We start from the raw sequence: 15,684 nt of genomic DNA, 5'->3' as shown, positions 1-15,684 counted from the left end.
ACGCCTCTCCTAGGCCTAGACGTTAGTAGGCGCCGTAGGCATACTCTAATGCGGGCCACCTGGCGACTCGTAGTCACAAGCAAGCAAAGGGCTCCACAGCACTCTTACCATCTTTTCCTGTGTTATTTGAGGTTTTAAATAACTTGTCCTTTACTTACCCTACACATCAAATCTTCTCGCCCTGCGCCACGCACCGCCAGACCCCGCATTCCAGGTGTCCATGCGGAGGAGAGGGGTATTGTAACCGCTGTCCTAGGAGGTCTACCTATTCCTGCCCCCATCTACTGAACAGTATTTAGGTGAATGATTGAAACGTTTTGCTCCTGGGACTAGAATGTTGATATTTTTTGTTGCCGTGATGAAACATGTGTAAGGCTACATGTGTTTTTAAATACACACATGTAAGCAAGTAGGGAGTAATTTTCCCCAGCGAGATGTTTCAGCAAGTCAAGGCACAGGGGAGAATCAGTCAGCGGCAGGGCCACGGTGATGTCTCCAGGGGCAGTCGTGGCACTGAGAGAACTGTCCTGGCCCTTTCCTCGCCCCTCCCTCTTTCAGTTAAAATGTTCAGATCCAGGACCAAGAAGTGGCCAAGTGGGCGGGGGCAGAGAGGAGTAGGGACTGAGTTGGGGATGAAGGAATTGAGTAGAATAGTTTGTCTAGTAGTGTGCCCTCCTTGAGTAATTCCATTTAAAACTTGAGGCATCAAGGCCTGGGCTTCAACAAAATAAAACAAACTCTTGGAAGGTCCAGTCCTTGCAGCAGCAGCAGGACAGCCAAACGGCGGTCGCATCATTGTTCAGAGTTTTAAAACAGTTGCTGCCTTTCCTAGCCCTCTTGTTTTTCTCCACACCCCTCTTCCCAGTAAAACCAATTCAAAAGGGGGCAGAACTCCACTCCACAAGCTTAATGTTCATTAATTTGTAGGATTAACCCTCTCATGAAGCATAATAAAATACTAGAGGTGCTCTTACATTTAAATAAATACATAAAATTTGTGCCTTCTCTCCTTTCCTGTTTGATCTCTCTCAGGACATGGGAAACAGTGTCTTGGAACCTAAGAAGTCTTAGAAGAACTTTTAACTCAGAGTTTTCAGATCATCTGGGGTTGCTGTGGGCATTGGCATTGGGAGAGAATGTAGAGATCAGCTTACTTTTAATATCTATAGCTATACATTCTGGTTTGGAACTCACGATTAAAAATCTATTTGTTCCTCCCAGGGCTCCACGGATTTCGATGTTGGTCATAGGAGCCACAAAATGTTCATTAAAGGAACCTAACCAAGGCTACTGTATGGCCACTTTGTGAACTCAGAACTATGGATGGGGGGAAAAGTATGAAAGTGTGAGTTGATGTCACGCTGGCTGTCAGTGTGTGGTCTATTGTGGAGAATGGTGCTTTTTGACTGAACAGAGGGAGCCCCCCTCCCCCCTTCCCCAGCTCTACTGCACCTGCACTGGATGAGGGAGTCCCTGCCATTCAGCCCATCGCAGATTGTTCAAACAGAAGACATCTCTGACAGCACTCAATTCATTACATTTCTTCCTGCTTTTCAAACCAACACACACACACACACACACACACACACACACACACACACACACACACAAAATGAGTATTGCCAGCCAGTGACAGCCAAAAAAAAAAAAAAATCTTAAAATACTTTATATGCAGCTAATTTGGAAGCTCATACAACTAACCATGAAATAGTTTGTATCCTTAACTTGTAAGGCTTCCTTGGATGGTGGTGGGGGGGTGGGTGGTGGAATTACCTGATTTTTCCAATTGAGAATATATCTCCATAGTTTATACGGGGATAGTAAGTTTGTAGAAAGACGCTGCTAGCATGGGGCAGAAAGACATTTTGATGAGAATAAAAGCAGAAATGCGCAAAAGAGAAAAGCCTCTGATTTATCACAGCAGATGAGCCTGTTGATATGCATTCATAATTTATGCTGGGGGAACCAGCTTGCTAATAGAGGTGGGGTACCCAAGAACCAGGAGTGGGCAGTGAGGGAAGTAAGAGTGGGTAGTAAGGGAAGCATTGAGGCTGAAGTGTAAGCTAAACATTTAAATCAATTTCTTAACAAGGCAGTCTTCCCCCCATATGCTCAAGTTTATTTTGCCATCTTGGATTCCAAGATGTTTTTGCACCATTTCACAAAGCTGATGAGACAGTGTTTAGAAAGCTGATGAGAGCGTGTTAGTCTAGTTTAACAGAAGTTGGGGTAAACAAACTCTCAAAGGGAAACTTGATTTTAAGATAGTTTCCTTGGAGGTGGGAGGAAGGAGAAATAGAGAAAGGGAGGAGGACCTTGAGAAGGAGAAGACAGGTTTGCCATTTAGTATTCCAGACTGATTAAACTCTAATGTTATGCAATAACCCAGATTTGAGCTGTTAAGTGTGATAAAATCGACCTGGATGTGAGCTGATACTAAACTGACTGCATGCAAAATATTGGCTAATCATTACTGTGTGAGATCCTGGACCAATATCAGAACATAAGGCCTATTTTCCAGGATCCTTTCCATTAGAAGGGCATTCAATAAATCAAATTGATTTGAGAATTGGAAAGAAAATTTGAGAAGTGCATCTCCCAGAAATCCAGAAATGCGCAGGTGCTTTTCCCTAACAAATAATTTTATTCCATTTACACACATTCCACTGTCCGGCTATCTTTCCTCTTATCTACAATTTAAATCACAGTTCTAAGAAATTCTCTCAGCAATACATGACTCTAAAAAGATTTTAAAAGCTATACAGATTCTTAGGAATGGAGGGGAAAGAGAAAATAGAACTGGTGCAGCAATGATAAGCTGGAACAACTGTCCTAACCATGGCTGAATATGAGAGCCAGAAAACTCTTCTAAGTCCATTTCTTAAATCGCCGCTGAAACTTGTACCGGGTTAAATAAAGCCATGGTGTGCTTTGTAAAGGCATTTGTTGTAATTTGTCGACCGTCTAAAAACAAAAACATACAAACACAACAGAAACAACTCATTCAGATCCCACAACAAATTGTGGCTGACAAACTAAATAACATATATATTTGGAAGAAGGGCGCTCCTGTGACGAGAGTTGTGCGCGTGACTATATACGTACTGAAGACTATGGCTACTTGTATATGTGGTTATGTTCTGGAGACAGGGCTTGGGGGGCGGCCAGGGGCCTCGGGAGCCTCCAAAACTGGGGCTTGGTAGTGGTGATGGAGCTGGGCTGCACTGGCCTCGCCCTGTAAGCGTTCGGATTGCCCTTTCTGGAACAGTCAAACGAATCATTTCATCCCCGGGGCCCTGAGGCCCTGACGTCACGAGGTGGGGGTGGGGGCGCAGTCCCGCTTCTGGCCTGGCCGCCAGCGATAAGAACCCTCAGGAAGAATTCAGCGCTCCTTATTTAATACAGTAATTATTTTTCTGCCTTCTGCGGGTGGGGGCGGGTCCTGCCCGGAATGTCGGGATCCCTCCCTTCAGGACGATGCACAGGGATGGCAAGTTTGCAAGATAACTTCCTAGGCAAACCTTAAGCCAGAGAGAGCACTGGAGAAGTAAGAAGTGTAGTATGAACAAGGCTAATTTCGCTGTCCAGAGCCAGGAAGGCCAGAAAGGACCGGGGTTTCTGTATTGTTCTCTGTAGTCTAACATGAGAACTGCTTCCCTTCCCTAAGTCTGCCGGGCAGTAAGGAAAGTCACACTAAACAATTAAGCCTATTTTGTCAGGCACTTTGTATTATCTTCTTCGAGGTAACTATATATTATCCCTATCTAACAAACGGGAAAGTGAAGGGTCTGTATCTTTCCATCCCTACCTGCTCTAATCCAGAGGGGCCCAATATTCCAGGGATCCGAGATTGCTTCCCCAGCCCTGCCAGTCCTCGGCCTCTAATCGGGAAGAACCAAGCGAAATCACTAATACTGAAACTTTGCCACAAACAGGGACAAACATCCCCTTGGGTAGACAATCTCTGATGTGGGTGGAAATTGGGGCCTAGACACCATCTCCCGTGTCACGAGGTCAACATGGAGAGGGCTTGGGCTGGGGAGCAAGAGGCAGAGGACTCTGAAGTGGTGAGGGCCCCAACGCCTCGGGAGACTTTCTATACTTGTCTGACGCGGGTCGGTGACTGAGGGAGAGGGAATGCGGCCGTTTGAGCAAAGCCCGGACAGAGAGAACTCGAGCCCCACACAGCACCTTCGTGGGGAGCCCCATGGGTGCCGTGGCCCGGGCCGCGGTGACGTCAGGTCCACCCGCCAGAGCTTGTCAGCTTGGCCTCAATTTGCCCGCGCGTCGGCTCTTACCACTGGGCACTGCGCGCTCCCCAGGGCAGCCGGCGGGAGGCCGGCGCGCTCACAGCCCGGAGCCGTGCCCCGCGCGGAAGCTGGGAGAGCGAGGCAAATGATAGTTCAAAGCGCCGAACTCTATACAAAACAGTGCACCCTTCATTCTGTACGCGCAGGCAGACTAGGGTAATAAAACGAAGGACACCTCCAGCTTTCAAATCACCTGACACTTCTTTGTAAAGGAGAACAAGTATCAAGTTCAAACGCCTAGGTGAAGCAAATATCTTTGCATTCCGAAATGAGAGGACATTCTATTTGCTTTAGGAGAGAAACTGAGCAAAGTGCTCAAGGAATCAGAAATATCACCATTATACCAAGGTATAAAATAAAATCCATCTGAACTCGGAATAGAGAAAGAGAGCTCTCTGCCACAGACAAGAATCTTAGACCTATCTTAATACTCCACCCTTCCAAAGAGAAATCCCCTTAGTCAAAATAAGAAAATCAAGTCCATTATTTTCTAAAGGCCACAGAAGCAAGATAGACAAACTGAAAACAAGAATCATAAAACTGGACAGCACTGTTAGCAGGGAGAGAGGAGGTTACAAGTCTCCCTTGGTAGTAACAGATGTTAGGTTTCCAGAAAAGTTTTAATAGAAAATAACCACGAAAGACACTAAACTAATTATCAGGTTTGGGCAACTTTCCTGTCTTTGGGAAGCTCCTTCCACAGCTTTCCTTACTCTGGAACTCCAGAAGCTATGTCCCTTTGGACTGTATCCATATTTTCACAGTAAAGGTCAGAGTTTCTCCCCCTTCTTCCTTCTTTAAGGGATTCACCTCATAGGTGAAGTCCTTAGGAAATCCACACAGCCCTCTTCAAATTTAGGTCAAAAAAAGAAAGCAAAGCAAAAAAATAAATTAACCCCTATCTCCAACCCTACTTGCTGCCTGAAAAGCCGCCTTAGCTTGGAGAGCAAGAAAATGCAGCAGAAAAAAACAGAGAATGAGATGCAAATTATTTTAAGGCAATAATGTGGGTGTGTGGGGTGGGGGTTGTCCGTTGGGGAATGTGAACTGAAGTCTCTGCTAAAGCTCATAGCAAAGGAAACTCCTTCCACAAAGAAGAATATGAGGATCTATTTGACAAAATTCTCCAAGAGCAAGAAATAAAACCAGGGTGGGGGTGATGAAAAGTTCTCTTAATTATAACAGATAAATAAATAAATAAGCAGTGTCAATCATCAGGCGATCAAACCATAGTCAAACTTCAATCTCAGAGCAGTTAGCTATAAACTGTTAGCAGTTGAAAAGTAAACCTCTTGCACACAAAGGCACTGTTTAATTTTCGTCTTGTAATGGTTCTAAATGAAGACCCCATCACTATGTAGTAAAGCGGTATTTCTTGTCCCCCTGAGGCGCTGAGCAGTTCTTTTTAATGTGAGAAAACTGGCAGCTCAAAACCTGTCAATGGAGCTCCCACAACAAAAGTTCTGAAAAGCTGAATGAATTGGGTTTGTAATTACTGTTCCCACCGCCACCCCCCCCGCCCCACCCCGCAGCTTATCTCTTATTCATTCAACTTATATTATTGTCAAGGAATCTTACCCTCAAAATCATTCCCTTACCATTTTACCTAGGGCCACGGAGGAACCTATGACACGGCAGAAATGGAACACTGGTCCCCCTACCGCACCTTGCAGTGTTCAGACCAATAGGTGGGGAGAGAAGGAGGGACTACCTTGTACCCCAATTTACTCGAGACTATTAGAACTAAAAGTAGTCAGCTTATGGAACCTTCCACGTTCAAACTTGCATTTTATTGACAAACAGGAATGTGCATCCTGTCTAAATTCAGGGCCTCCCTGAGTCTCTGAAATCCTGTGACATCTCTACTTAGAAAAGGCAAAGGTTGTAAATGAGCACCCTCCCCTTTTGTCCCATATTGCAGATCCCTAAAAGACCTTGTCATACATGACGTGGATATTAAGATAAATTATTATGTTCTGTTTTTCTTTTCTTTTAAACCAAGAAACAGTCAGTGAAACAGAAAAAGAGACTGTAATTCTCTGCCCCCCACCCCCTACCAGCCCAGGGAAAGGTTTTATGAAGAAGTCAGCTTTAGAATGCCAGGGCTCCACGTGTATTTCAATCCAAGGTGTTGCTGATGGAGAAGATTCTCCTGAGATTTTCCTACTGTAAGAATGTGTCGATTTCTAGAAATAAGTACAGCTATTACCACCAAATCTACTAGCAGTCTAAATAATTAATTGAAGCGTTGCTCTTTGACCCTTGAAAAGTCCAGTAGGGACACATTTATAGTAATAATACCTCCGAATGAGCCCTTGTCAAATATTCATTTAGTGGTTAATGTGAGCCATTTTCCCCTGGGATGGTCTGTAATACCAGCTTCCCAGCATTGGCAAGAAACCTTGCTAATCTACTACAGCTCAGCAAAATATTTTAACGCTCTTTATTTAAAGTATGCGGGGAGGGAGAGCGGGTGGTTTGGGGAGAGAAAAAAATTGCAGGAAGAACAAACTATACTCTCATCCTTCTGCACATTTCTATTCTGTGTATATGGTTAACAAAACATTTAAATTCACCCTATTTAACTGGAAATTGAGTGGTTTCGTTGAGCAGAATAATATCCTGAGGAAAAGAACTAAACAACAACTATCTTCAGCACCATGAGATAACCATCTCTGGGCAAGTTTATGGGTTTACTCTCCTTGAAAATCACACTATTATTAAAATATTGTATGTTCAATATTAATCTAGCCATGAAATTACATATCTCAGGGAACCATTTAATTTAATCAAATGAATGATGGCACAAGATATGTACCATTTCCCTCAGATGTAGTTATCAAAAGCATTTATATTTGCAAACAAAATATTTTGACTTTCATTTTTCAACTATCTGGTTTGGAGGTAGGAAGGAATAGGAGGGGGAACGGGAGTTCTCTTGTTTTATGCAGACAGTGACAATTATTCAAAGCTAGTTCTATTTCCCAAAATATTGTGCTCCCTTTCCTTTTGCTAAATGTTTGAACCTGACCATTTTGCCAGAAAGTTGCTGACCCTGTGGGCTCTTTTTTAAAAAAGAGAGGTGAGAGCAGTACAATTACTGTAAACCTCTATACATATTTCTAATATATTTCTATTTTCAAAATACATACAATCTATATAGTTGACTGCCTCAAATTCCGGGAATATCCTCCCCACTCCCCCAGCATGATCATTTGGATCTTTATTCAAAGTTTCTTTTATTCGTATGTGTGAGCAAGAACTGGCGAATGTGCTCATTACCACGTGAATAATCCGTATATGCATTACAATGGCTGGCCAGGCTGGGGGAAATTCTTTTAGAGTCTCTGCATTAATTAGGGGGGAAAATGCCTTGCTTAGAATTGGGAACTGGAATAATAATTGTCCCTTCCCAGTACAATGTTACCCTAAAAATGAGGATTAAAAAAGTAATAAATAAAAACCAGTACATATCTAAAACAAAGCAATCTAGAAAAAAATAGAAAGTACAGAAAACATGAGATATCCTCAGTTCATCCCAGAACTAACATTAGTAACACCATGAGAAAGAAATACTTTCTTGGAAATGAGAAGATGCAAACCAACGGGATGAGCTAACTTAGTGGCTGCAGCGGGTACTTTACTGAAGGGTGGAAGACGCTGCCGGATTCCAACTTCTCCAAAGTTGTATCAAGTTGACACGACAAGCTCTTGAATTTGTGGGAAGCAAACCCGTGCTCTTAAGAGGGCCCGACTGTTGGTTCCTGGTCCCCGCGGGTGGGGGAAGATGAGCGAATCAAGTAGTAAATAAAGCAGAAAAGTCCCTGACTAGGTAACAGATTATCCGGCTGCCCCAAAGCAAGGGTGGGTGGTGATGCAGAAGCATCGCTAATTCAAAGACCATGGCGATGTCTCAACTTTTCCACTCCCACTGAGGACAACTATAGCCTTTCTTTACCTTTCCTAGGGAAAAAAAAAAAAACAAAAAAAAAAAACCACACACACACACACACACACACACACACACACCAAATCCAATCTTGTTTCCCCACCCCTTTCCCCTCCCCCACTTCTCTACTACAGTAGTAAAACATTGTTAACAGATCAAAAGCATAATCATCTCCAAATGTGATTAGACGGGACAAAGTAAAATATCTACCTCAGAGTTGATTGTTTTCTTCTTTAATATGGCTGTTGCCTGGCTTCTCTTTTGCTTGTTATCAGCTGCAGAGATTATCCGATTTGGGGCTACAGGCTTGGACCCGCGCTGCCAGTTTAAGAAATGGAATTCAGGCAGAGGGAGAGAGAGGGGAAAAAAGAAAATAAATAATAAAAAAAACTATGTTTATGATAAGCCGGGGAGTTTTGCAAGATGTTCTTTTCTTTCCCTCGCCCCGAACAGGAAAATGTAGAGGAGAAAGTTTATGAAGTCAAGGAACAAAGAAAGCAAACCACTTGTTTCCTCTCAGACAATAGCAGGGCCAGAGTAATCCAAACACCCACCCAGCAGATGAACACTTTGCATGTCTAGTTTGCAATTATTCTGATACAAGAAGCATCATTTTTCTCTATAGCCAGGTTTCAAAGGGCCATTGTGCTGTGACGAAAATGAAAACAAAACCAGCCAACCTGGTTCTGATTTGGCTCAACACCCTATCTACTAAACTACATGAAAAATTTCAGAATTGAATCCTTTCTGGCAACAAGTGGCATAAATCAGTTTTAAGTAAAAGTCCCCATCATGCTTATTCATGCTGCTTAGAAAAGGAGGGGGCGGATTTACAATATATGTCTCTAGTTTCTATTTTAGAAATGACAGAAATTTCAGTTTTTCCAGTACTTATTAATCATCCAGTCGTTTTTTTTTTTTTTTGCAGTTAACATTAGCACATGATGCTGGACTAGTAATACCAAGGTTTTTGGTATTTTGCTTTCTTGGCTGAGCACAGTATTATAGTTCCCCGAGAAGTTATGTATAATCACAGTGTTATCCAAATAAATGAAAGACTCAAGAATAATTTCAGTGTCCATATTTCAAAAATTTATTTATCTCAAACTGTGCATAATGGAGTAAAAACTTAAGTTGAAAATGTACCTGTTATAAGGATGATATTAGTTCAAATATATACATGGATTCTCGGCAGACTGATTCAAATAATACAGAGCCGAATCTTTTAAAATACAACTACGGAAAATAAAGGGGGAAAAACCTTAAAATATCACAATAAATTTACAGAAATATTACAAACCATAAGAAAATATTTCAAACACAGTAATTTCATGTTCTTTTTTTTATCTGAACAAAATGGAAAGTTGGGATTGAACAAAAGCTATTATAAATTACCAACGATGTCAACCTGCATGGCCATTTTTGCTTTTAACAGTTGAGTTATAAAATTTAGTACAATCTAAAACTTTTGCCCTTTTAAACAAGACCACAGAGATGGTTCGCCAGTACTTATTCTAATTTTTTCCTTTTGTACAATTTTTAAACAATTAAAATGTCCAAATCTGAATAATTTTCTTCTTTCCACGTTTGCAACTTTCCTAAATTTCAGCTGCAGAATCAAAATTCAGCAAGAAGCCTCTCCTTGAAAAATATTGGCAAATTCTCAGCTTATAAACAATGGACATTTTGATTGCCATGTTTATCTCGATAAATACTGTACAAAAGTTGCTTGCAAATATTAAAACATTTTTTTCGTCACTTGGAGACTAGCTCTAAATATTATTGGTAAAGACTTTTGCAAACTTCCTGCAAAGCTCCTACCGTACCACTAGAACTTTTAAAAAGTTTTTCGTAGCTTTCTTTCCTCCAGATCTATACAAGGTCCATTCCCCCGCCCTCCCCACCCTCCCCTGGTTTTCTCTGTACAAAAATAGTCCCCCAAAAAGAAGTCCAGGATCTCTCTCATAAAAGTTTTCTTGTCGGCATCGCGGTTTTTGCGTGAGTGTGGATGGGATTGGTGTTCTCTTTTGCAGCTGTCATTTGCTGTGGGTGATGGGATTTTTTTTCCATTTTCTTTTTGAGCGTACCGGGTTTTCTCCATGCTGTTTCTTACTCTCCTCTTTTACAGCCCTCCCATTTCCCTCGTTTTTCTTTGAAAATTTCTCCCCCCTCCAGTTCGCTGTCCTGCCCTCACATGTGCGAGAGGGGCAGTGTGCCGTTAATGGCCGTGCCGGGCACCGGGCCGCTCTGGTAGTGCTGGGACATGTGCAGTCTGCTGGGGGCGGCGGGTTCCGGCACCTCGGCGCCGGGGAGATACATGCTGATCATGTCCCGGAGGTCCCCGGCCTGGCAGGGCGCCCTGGAGTGGGAGGAAGAGGTAACCACAGGGGGGCTGGAGCTGGCCTCGGACTTGACCACCGAACCCATGGAACCAAGAGCCATGCCAGGGGTGCCCTGCTGCGAGTAGGACATGCTGTAGGTGGGCGAGCCGTTCATGTAGGTCTGCGAGCTGGTCATGGAGTTGTACTGCAGTGCGCTCACGTCGTAGCGGTGCATGGGCTGCATCTGCGCTGCGCCGTGCGCGTTGAGGCCCGGGTGCTGAGGGTAGCCCAGCTGGTCCTGCATCATGCTGTAGCTGCCGTTGCTCCAGCCGTTCATATGCGCGTAACTGTCCATGCGCTGGTTCACGCCCGCGCCCAGGCCGGCGCCCACCCCGACCCCGCTCGCCATGCTGTTGCCGCCGGGAGCCAGCAGCCCGCCAGGCAGCGTGTACTTATCCTTCTTCATGAGCGTCTTGGTTTTCCGCCGGGGCCGGTATTTATAATCCGGGTGCTCCTTCATGTGCAGCGCTCGCAGCCGCTTAGCCTCGTCGATGAAGGGCCGCTTCTCCGTCTCCGACAAAAGTTTCCACTCTGCTCCGAGGCGCTTGCTGATCTCCGAGTTGTGCATCTTGGGGTTCTCCTGGGCCATTTTGCGCCGCTGCCCGCGGGACCACACCATGAAGGCATTCATGGGCCGCTTAACGCGGTCCGGACTGTTCTTCTGGTTGCCGCCCGCCGCCGCCGCAGTAGAGTTGCCGCCGCCGCCGCCGCCCCCCGAAGTTTGCTGCGGGCCCGGCGGCTTCAGCTCCGTCTCCATCATGTTGTACATGCGGGCGCTGTGCGCGGGCCCGGCCCGCCGGCGGCCGCCGACCCTCGGCCCGGCCGGGACTTCGGGGGGCCCGCGGGCGGGGGGAGAGGAGGAGGGGAGGCGGGCGGGGGTGTCGGGAGCGCAGGGCTCCGCGAGGAAAATCAGGCGAAGAATAATTTGGGGGAAAAAAAGAGAGAGGCAAACTGGAATCAGGATCAAAAAAGAGCTTCCCTCCTCCTCCGGCCGATCCTGCCGCCGCCGATGATTGTTATTATTATTTTTTGGAAAGGCTTAAGCCTGGGGCTCAAACTTCTCTCCCTTTCTTTCTCTCTCCTCTTCTTTCTCTCAGTCCTAGTCTTAAAGAGGCAGCAAACTACTTTCCCCCTTTTGCAAACACTCTCTTCTCTGCCTTGACAACTCCTGATACTTTTTTGAACAAGTTAATAGACAACCATCCATGTGACGGGGGCTGTCAGGGAATAAATGGGTTTCTAGCGACCAATCAGCGCGCGGCGGCTCCTCCACTCGAGCCCAGCCTCGCTGCCGGGTTTTGCATGAAAGGGGGCGGGGCCTCCCGCGCCGCCGGCCGCGCGGGGGAGGCCGGGGGAGGAAGGGGCAGGCGAGGAGGGGGAGGAGGCTCCCAGAGCCAGCCTGCCAGCCACTGAGAAACCTTTGTATCCCCTCTCGCAGCAACAGGTCACACCACACGCCTTTTCGAAGGAAGTGGGTAAACAGCACTAAGACTACGTGGGGTTTTTTTTTTTTTCTTTAAACTTAATATTGATTTACTTTTTGGTGCAGGGTACTGAAATGAGGATGGGACGCGGGAAGCAGCTAAGGTGCGGGGGTGGGGCAGGGCACAGTGGGTGGCTCAGGGCGGCTGTCCAACTCGTATTTCTGGAAACAGCCAGTGCAGGAGTTGGTGTGTCATTGTTCTCCTGCTCATCCACAGCACTCCCCCCCCCAACTCCAGCCCCTCTGGTGCCGCTCCCGTACCGCGCTCTTCCGCTCTCACCTCTTACCTTACAGGTGCCAACACTCTCTCACTCCCTTCTCACAGTCCCGACTAGCAGTTAGGAGACCCAAACCTCTGTCCTCAAAACCTTCCTTGCTTCCACGTAACGTTGCTCTGTTCTTAAAAATAAATCCTGCTCGGACCATGAGGCCGACTCTAGAGCTGAGAACCGGCAGGCCTTGGTAAGCTGCCATCTCCCTGTCCAACTCAGCTCTTTGGCCCAGGAAACTGCAGCTCTTCCTCTTAGCCCCAGCCACATCTCCCACTAGACTGTCTTCATTCAACCGTAGCAAAGGGGATGCTCCTACTGTCTCCCCCCACTCCCCATTCCCATCCCATGCCTCCCTGAAAGAAGGGTTTCGGTCGTGCGGGTTTCAAATGGGGGCTGGGGAAAGAGACAGACGGAAGGGCGCTCAAAAGTGCAGGCGATGGGGGAGGGTGATTTCAACTTCCTGGCATCCCACGGCACTGTACGGAGGTGGCTTTTGGGCCGCAGTCACAAACTCCCTCCCACGCAGAGTTCCCAGGACTCGAGCAGAACCAGCCCTGGCATTTCCCCCGTCGATTTCCACTGTGGTGGCTGCAAAGCCCAGGCCGCGCAAGGCTGGGGCTGCGCCGCAAAGGGGCTCAAGTTTTGGGAGGCGGGGTCGATGCTCTCCAGGCACAGGTGCAGGCAGCGCACACTGGGAGAAGGCGGCCGGGACTGGGGAAGGGGGAGCCCAGCAATGCCCGGGTTAGAGGAGGATGAGATGGAGGCGGGGGTAGGGACTCAGGAATCTTGCCCGCCCAGGACCCAAGAGGGTAATTTTAGCCGCTCTCCCATTGTCCCGACGTAAAGATTTCAATAGGTAGGCGCTCAATGCGGAGGGCAATGGCAGCACGTCCGTTACAAATAGGTAGTTTTGTTTCTCTTGTTGTCGCTACACGGAGTCAAACAAAGCCTTGTCTAAGTTTCCTTCCACTCTCTTGTTGGGATCTTTGTGGGTAAAATGCACTTGACTACAAAGGGTGGGGTGGGGGGGAATAGAGAAAAAAAAAAACACAGAAAAACCTGATGCCATTTCTTTTTTATAAAGGGCTTAAACCATCAGGGTTACTTATTTTCTTTCTTCTGTAACACTCTCTCCGCCCCCTCCTTCCCTGGTCTACCCTTACTCACCCTAAGGAAATGTACTGAATAGTATCTACCAGCCACGTTCCATTTATTATCTTTACAAAACGGTGCATTGTTTTGTTCCTTACTAACCTTCTTCCATAATCACTCCCCCGACCCCCAACTTCTCCAATCTCTGCCCTTCCTAGCCTGTTACTGTCAAACTCACACTAAATATACCCGCTGGAAACTCAGAAAAGTTGTAAAAAAAAGAATTATGCAGACTTTCCTTAAGTTATTTCCAATCAACCTTCCTGCCCCCCGAAGTTTCTCCTTTTTCTCTCTTAAGTTATGACTTGCTTCAGTTCCTGGGTATCCGGAAAGGGTGAGACTGGGTTTCTCAAAATGCATACATATTCGGCGCTCTTCAAAATAAAGCACTGTTTTCTGTTTAATCGAGGTGTAATATTAAGGTAAACACGGACCTGGAGATTAGGAAAGAGAAAAGGTTGAGAAGATCTGGAGAAGAGAAGGCGGCCACCGGCTTTTCAGCGCGGCTGGTTTCAGGGATGTGGCTGGTGCGCCCCCTGCTGGTAGATTCGCTTTTCCAAGACTATTGCTTTTACCTTTAAAAGAAGGTGTTTGAAAATAATTAAAGTAAAAAAATAAAAATGAAAATAAAAAGGGGGATGGAAGATCAGACTAATTATACATAATCTAAACAAAAGAAAAGTTAACATATCGTATAAGCTGCGGAACCAAATCATAAGAATCAGATTTAATTTGCCTAACTTAGAAATATACATACAACCTCGAGATAAGTGGGAGGTTAGACCATGGGGAAAAATAGGTACAAATTATGAGATTCAACGTGTGAATGAATTATGATTGTCCAGACGCCACGAAGGGCAGACCAAGCATTCATTTTATGATTGTGTATGCATCGGTCTGCTTAATAGCATTATTCCAAAAACTTTAAAAAGCTTGTGGGTAATTGTTTGAAGAAACAACCAGGGAGTTGGTGTGGATAAGGGTGGTGTATATTTGTTAAAATAAATACTAATAACAGATGGTTATAGACACACATCTTTTCAATCTTGCTGCCTTGTCTCTCAAGGCACAATTTTTTTCCTTGGGAGGATATATAACAGCTTTTACACATTCTCAAATGCATGTGTTTGGGCATGAACTCTATAATAATGTATTTAAAAGGTTAAAGGGGTTGGCTAGGTCTTTTATTAATTGCTTTTATCACATAAATAAGCTATGGAAATACATTACAATTGTGTTATCATTGGTTGCATTTATTTACAGCTTTATTTTAATTAAGCCTGCTGTACTTATCAAGACAATAAACTAACTGTGGCTGGCGATTATGCATAATAATGTGCTATGAAAATAAGATTAAAGAAGACGGTGATAGCAGAAACATTTTCTCATTAGATTTTTTAGAACATATGCATTTTAAAAAATCAGATCACTGCCCACTCTATTTCACTCCAGCACCATCACTGATCCCTAAATATAATAACTATAACAATTCCAATAGATGACAGAAGCAACACTGTTTTAGGTTTGTAATAGACAGCTACAGTACTAACAACAATATACCATTGACTACTAGACAATCAGAAAAGACTTGGAACAGGATGCTTCATCCTCTGAGAATCTAAAATGTTGCTATTGGCACAATTTATGAAAATTGAAAGTGCTTAATCTAAAGGGAGTATAATACTTCCCTTCCATGGGCAACAAAAAGCTACATACTTTTAGTTAGGAATAAGAATGCATAACTACTGGAATATTCTGATTTTATTTTGTTCTATTATAGGCCCTAGCCAAAAGGCCTTAACTGTTAAGTGTAACTCAATTTTATTTAAAAATCTTTCACATTGTTTTTTCTTTCCTGAAGTCTCCCCAGCACTCCTCAAGTATTATATCTGAAACCAACTGACAATTTTGTGGAGATAGGGGACTGTAGACTTATTTTTTCTTCTTAGTGTCAAATAGAGGTTTAACTTGCAGTAATTAGGTGAGAACTAGCCAAGCATCTTACTATTATGATGCTTGTTAAAAAACGCTTCTTTTCTGCATCTGCATTTGAGTGTGTTCCCCTCCTCTCTTAATCTTCTTATGGAAATGAAGGCAAACGGCAGGGAACCTGCAGAGTCTTGGAGAATGTCCTTGT

The 15,684-nt window shown here is 44.8% G+C and overlaps 1 protein-coding gene across 14 annotated transcripts in view; it reads right to left on the bottom strand.

Moving 5' to 3' along the window:
- Positions 1-9,328: 9,328 nt before the first annotated feature.
- LOC105480086 (SRY-box transcription factor 2) overlaps positions 9,329-15,684 on the bottom strand; it is a 753,725-nt gene continuing 747,369 nt past the window's right edge. For 13 of the 14 annotated variants that reach the window (XM_071091313.1, XM_071091315.1, XM_071091319.1 and 10 more), the window contains one exon: positions 9,329-14,122. In XM_071091313.1, the coding sequence (XP_070947414.1) occupies positions 10,450-11,409 (960 nt within the window). In that variant the 5' untranslated portion in view covers positions 11,410-14,122 and the 3' untranslated portion in view covers positions 9,329-10,449. The remainder of the gene's footprint in view (positions 14,123-15,684) is intronic. The other variant, XM_071091324.1, reaches the window with a different exon arrangement.

Source organism: Macaca nemestrina, chromosome 2 (genome assembly GCF_043159975.1).
Source record: "Macaca nemestrina isolate mMacNem1 chromosome 2, mMacNem.hap1, whole genome shotgun sequence".
Lineage (NCBI taxonomy): Eukaryota > Metazoa > Chordata > Mammalia > Primates > Cercopithecidae > Macaca > Macaca nemestrina.
The sequence above is the reverse complement of the archived record's forward strand: the minus strand, read 5'-3'. Positions and strand labels throughout refer to the sequence as shown.